This window comes from Chiloscyllium plagiosum, unplaced genomic scaffold (genome assembly GCF_037043375.1).
Source record: "Chiloscyllium plagiosum isolate Xiang-an unplaced genomic scaffold, Cpla_swu_hap1 HiC_scaffold_1, whole genome shotgun sequence".
NCBI classification, from domain to species: Eukaryota; Metazoa; Chordata; class Chondrichthyes; order Orectolobiformes; family Hemiscylliidae; genus Chiloscyllium; species Chiloscyllium plagiosum.
In genome coordinates, this window is record NW_028270139.1 from 169050075 (window position 1) to 169056074 (window position 6000).

Genomic DNA, 6000 nt, shown 5'->3' on the forward strand with positions numbered 1-6000 from the left:
CACGTTCAGTAATGATATAAGCCTGTACGAAGTGCAATCCTCTGGGGCTTTCTCTTTCTTCAGGATAAGAGAGATATTTGCTTCTCTTGAATAGGATGGGAGGCTATTCATTCATCCTGACTGAATGAATGAATAATTGTACATATCCAAGAGTGGCCCAGCCAAGAAGTCAATAAACCCCTTATAAAACTCACTCTGAAATCCATCTGGTCTGGGCGCTTTACCACTCAGGAGCAGTCTCACTGTCTCCTGTACTTCCTGAATTGTCAGGGGGGCATTCAGAAAGGACACCTGCTCTGAGGTTACACCCGGAAGGTCCAGGATCCTAAAAAAGGATTCCAGCCTCATCATTCTGACCTCACAGCCCTCCGACTGATACAGCTCAGAGTAAAACTTTCTAAATACTGCATTAATCTTTTTAACATTACAAGTAAGAGTCCCAGCACTCTCTCTGATGGGTGTGATAGACTGGGGGGCGATTCTTCTTTCTGGCCAAGTACGCTAGATATCTACCCAGTTTATCATCATACTCAAATAATCTCTGTTTCACAAAAGAGATTTCCCTCTTTTGCTGTTTGGGTGAGTGCAGCATTCAAAGTAGCCCTAAGGGCTGTAATCCACTGCAAGTTAGTTATAGATGGTCTGTCAAAGTATGCTAACTCAGCCGCCTTCAGGTGAGCCTCGAGCAAACATTGCTGTTCTCCCCTCTGTCGCTTCCGGGTCGCAGAGTAAGAAATAATCAAACCCCATGCATAGGTCTTAGCAGTCTCCCACAGCACCGATGGATTACTGGCTGTATCTAAACTAATATCCCACAAGATTTTAAATTCCCACGACAAATACTTTACAAACTTGCTATCTTTCAGGAGGAAAGGGTCCATGCTGCAGTGCTGGAAGCACATCCCACTACCACCAGCCTGACCTCCATGTACACTGCCACATGATCAGAAAAGGTTACGTTCCCTATTGTGCAAGACAGCACCGAGTTCAAAAAGGTCAATGGGACAAAAAACACGTCAATTCTAGTAAGCACTTATATGGGTTAGATAGATAGGTGAAATCCCTATCTTCAGGGTAAAGACATCTCCACACGTCCACCAACCCCAACACCCTGTTCAGGTCCACCAACTGCCTGGATTGCAGAGACATACCTGTGAGACCCCTGGGCATCCTGTCCACCTAGGAGTGAATAATATGATTAAAGTCTCCCCCTATAATTGTGTGACATGCCCAAAAGCCATCAACCTGGAAAGCGCATCCGTTAAAAATTTGAGAGGATGTGCCGAAGGGCAATATACATTCAAAATCCCATATTCCTCTCCATGTATTAAAGCTTTAAGAATATAAATTGCCCACATTCATCCTTGATTTGGCCTAACATTTGAAATGGGAGGTCTTTCCGGATGATTTTGGCAACTCCTCTACTTTTCAAATTAAAGGATGAGAAAAACACCTGGCCGAACCCTCCCTGTTGCAACTTCAAATGCTCCTTATCAGTTAAATGTGTTTCTTGCAGCAAGGCTACATCAACCCTCTCTTTTCTAAGGCATGACAGTATCTTCTTTTACTTAATTGGTGAGTGACTCCCCTTAACATTTCAGGTGCACCATCTGAAACAATCTGAGACTCCCCGAGAGGAAGAACCCCACTCGTAGCACACCTAGTGAAAACCATGAACTGTTCGTATAAATTTAAAAATACAACTTCCATAACTACCAAATCAAAACTTCTAACAGCTACTTCTACAACAAACTAACATATAAAACGAATGAAAGGAGACTTTCCCCCTTGCCCACAGGGGGCGCTCATACCACCCATTAGCTGCTCCATGGCTCCTTCTAGCTGAAGCCATGCCCTCGCCCCAGACAACACAAACTAAGAAAAAAAATCTTATAGCAAGAAAGTTAAAAGTGGGCAACCCGCCCCCTCCATAATACAACCCGAGACACTCAGAGTACAACAAAATAATGTAACCTCTCCTTGCTTCCTCCAACCACCCCCACCCCCTGCATCCCACACCAGGAAAGGAAAACAAAAGGAAATAATAAGAAAAACAAAACAGGGAAACAAAGGATGACGGGACGGGAGAGAGAAGGGAGAGGAGAGAGAAAAAGAAGAAAACAGGAAACAATTATGACCCCGACATTAAAAAAAAACCCCAAGACAGTGCTCCCACCCCAACAACCAGGTTAACCAGGCAAATTACAGAGAAAAAAAACAAAATAAACATATAGTTTAAGCCAGTCTATTTCAGAGCCTCCAAGAAGTCCTTTGCCTTTTCCGGTGAGTCAAAATTGAACACGGACCCTCCGTGGCTAAAACGCAGTATCACCGGATAACTGACGGAATATTGGATATTCAAGTCCTTCAACTGTTTTTTTTTACCTCATTGAAATTCTTCCTCTTACAAATCACGATTGAGAGAAGTCTTGGAAAAGCATAATTCATGATCCTTTATATATCACAGCCCCTGTGGATCCTTTCCCAGTGCTCTAGAGGCTTCCAGCAACATTTGTTTGTCTCTATAGTGCTGGAGTCGCACTGGGAGTGGGTGGGCACGCTGCCTCTATTCCTGATGAAGGGCTTTTGCCTGAAACGTCAATTTTCCTGTTGAACTGCTGTGCTTTTCTAGCACCACTCTAGTCTGGAATCTGGTTTCCAGCATCTGCAGCCCTTGTTTTTACCTGGGTCAGTGGTTAGCACTGCTGCCTTGCAGCACCAGGTTCGATTCCAGTCTCAGGTGACTGTCTGTGTGGAGTTTACACATTCTCACCGTGTCTGCATGCGTTTCATTTGGATGCTCCGCTTTCCTCCCATAGTCCAAATGTGTGCAGGTTAGGTGAATTGGCCATTCTAAATTTGCCCATGGTGTTCAGATATGTGCAGGTAAGGTGCATTAGTCAGTAATGTAGAGTAATAGAGTAGGGGGAATGGGTTTTGGGTGGGATATTCTTTGGAGGTTTGGTGTGGACTTGTTGGGCCAAATGGCCTGTTTCCACACTGTAGGAATTCTATGATAATATACATCAGAAGGGTTATTTGGATATAAACTAAACACAAGGGTTTGGGTGAAAACAAGTCTTTGTCACTGAGTCAAAATGTTCAGAGAATTAGTGTAGAATGAATTCTGTCATTCCGTGGGAACGTTTCAAAATAGCACTTCAACTTGAGATCACTTTGGGAGGTTCGGGAAGACATCAGGCAGACACAAGTCTTTTGATATCCCATCAGCTGCAGATTTTGTACTGTAATGGGGTCTTTCAGCTGAAGGTAAATGGGGGTCCGTTCAGTTATCCGACCCTCCCAGTATATCAAGTATTATTTTTATTTCAAAAATATACTTTATTCATAAAATTATTTTGATATCTATGCAATTGGTGATGCTATACATATGTGCAGGTTTAAGAGCGTGTACAGAGTAATGTTTGTGCACGGGGGCGGGGGCGCTGATGTCTGAACAATTAAACTTGCAATTTCGAAACTTCTGTTAGGTCTTAAACTATACATATCTGCACAAGTCTGTATATTGACCATCCAGGTATTTTGCTGAGTTGTCAGCGGGACGGTATAGTCTGTATAAATATTGGACTGTATGTGTAAGAGAGGTCTTTGGTTTTGTGTATTTACTTGATGTGTAACTGTACAGAACAGAACTGCTTTTGTGTCAATGTAGATAGACAAAGTTTTGTTTTAGGAATTAAGTATACTTTTGAAATACAAAACAAAAATGTACAGCGTCTGAGGACTGGAATTGTTGTGTATTTACTTGATGTGCAACTAAGAACTGCTCTGGCGTCTGGAAGGCTGTCAGTTGAGTGCAGGAATCTCTCTGAGGAGATCTATGACTCGTTAAAATGTAGATTCCATCGCAACATTTCGTTTGCAAATCGCTGGGTCTGTTTTGCTGAGTTTAACTCAGAAGAAAAAAAATCATTAAAATTAAGATTCGAACGAACTTTCTTGAGGGAGGACCTGTTGGGTGTAGTATCCAGGGACTTGTCCCAAGCGCAAGGGCTTCCGTTTCACTTTTTTTTAAAACCAGCAAGACAGTGTGTCCAGTCCCTGGTGCGGATGATTGGGGAATTCTGCACTGAGAGGGGAAGGGGAATCTCATGGAAAACTCTTACCTGTGTTTGCTCCAGTGACAATGGCCGTTTTGCCGCTGAGATTCACTGGACACTGTCTCGGTTTCCATGACCCCTTCTTCAGTAGCCTGACAATAAAGTACAGAAGCACAGAGACAGCGAACCAGACAGGATGAGAGATCAGTGAAAGGAGCTGAGCACAGAGCTGAGTTAGTTCCATGCTTTTCCTGAGTGAGCGTGTAGAGAGTAATGTTTGTGCACGGGGGCGGAGGCGCTGATGTCTGAACAATTAAACTTGCAAATTCGAAACTTCTGTTAGGTCTTAAACTATCAATCAGGATTTGCAAAGGAGGTGGGATCCTGCCAAGAGGCGTTTGGTTTGTTGGACGAACAACGTCATAGAACTTGTTTACAAATTATAACGAATGGAAATGCATCCAGATCAGCTCGAGGCTAAAAAGCCAAAAGAGGCTGGAAATCAGAAACAAACAAAACCCCAGAAATTGCTGGAGAAACTCAGCAGGTCTGGCAGCAGCTATGGAGAGAAAGCAGGGTTAACCTTCCAGTGACCCTTGAGGATAGACAGCTTGCCAGATATCACAGCCAACATTGGAGCATCTTACTTCTTTGCTTGGTAACACCAACAAGGGACAAGATTGCTTTACTATTCGATAAACTGATCTGATTTTAACCTTAATGCTACACTCCTGCAAATCCTCAATCACCTTTAACCCCCCTTGGACATCAAGGGGATTCTGAAATCTCCTAAACCTCTGAAATAGAAGTTTCCTCATCTCAGTTTTAAAGTATTTTTAAATGATCTTGAACCACATTCAGATTCTCTCACGCCCTTTCACGTGCAAAGCTGTTTGTTATTGTCGATAATGTCCATAATGGTGAATTCTCAGGATTATAAATGTTGCTGGCAAGAGATCACTCTAATTGGTCTAAAATGCAATCCTGAAACAAAGCACCTGCCCTCCCCCATCACAGACCTCCTCCTAATCCCTCACTTCCTGCTACATCTCCCCCATTTTCACTGCATCCCACCCTCCGAACAGTAATCTGCTGACTAGGGGAGCCAATTGTAATCCAGAGACCAAGTGAATTTTCTGGGGACCCCGGTTTCAATCCCCCACACAGCAAACAGTAGAATAAGAATTCAGTAAAACATCGAGAAAATCTACTGCCAATTGACAGAAAAACCCATCTGGTTCACAAATGCCCTTCAGGGAAGGACATCTGCCATCCTCATCCGGTCTGCACGACATGTGATTCCAGACCCTCAGCAATGCGGCTGATTCTCAATTGCCATCTGAAGCAGCCTAGTAAACCATTCAGTTGTACTAATCGCTACAAAGTCTCAACAAAGAAATGAAACCAGACAGATCACGTGGCATCAAACCTAGGCACTGGAAAAGACAACAGCAGAAACAGCCCTGTTGACTCTGCAAAGTCCTCCTTACAAATATCAGGAGGCTAATGCCAAAGTTGGGAGAACTGTCTCACAGACTAGATCAAAGGCTTTTGATGAAGGGTTTTTGCCCGAAACTTTGATTTTCCTGCTCCTCAGATGCTGTCTGACCTGCTGTGCTAATCTTGACTCTAATCCCCAGTATTCACAGTACCCACTTCCATCCTGTCTCACAAACTAGTCAAGCAATAGCCTGACACAGTCATACTCATGGAATCATACCTCACAAAGTCCCAGACACTACCATCACCATCCCTGGATATGTCCTGTCTCACCGGCAGAACAGACCCAGCAGAGGTGGTGGCACAGTGGGATGCAGTTGGGAGGGAGTTGCCTTGGAATTCCTCAACATTGACTCCAGACCCCAGGAAGTCTCATGGCATCAGGTTAAACACAGGCAAAGAAATCTCCTGCTGATTACCACATATGTCCTCCCTCGGT

The 6000-nt window shown here is 43.8% G+C and overlaps 1 protein-coding gene across 1 annotated transcript in view; it reads right to left on the reverse strand.

The window, feature by feature from the left end:
- Positions 1-4334, reverse strand: part of LOC148152291 (retinol dehydrogenase 11-like) — a 44081-nt gene extending 39747 nt beyond the window's left edge. Inside the window, exon 1 of the mRNA XM_087992239.1 lies at positions 4128-4334. Within this exon, the coding sequence (XP_087848365.1) occupies positions 4128-4305 (178 nt within the window). The 5' untranslated portion in view covers positions 4306-4334. The remainder of the gene's footprint in view (positions 1-4127) is intronic.
- Positions 4335-6000: the final 1666 nt, after the last annotated feature.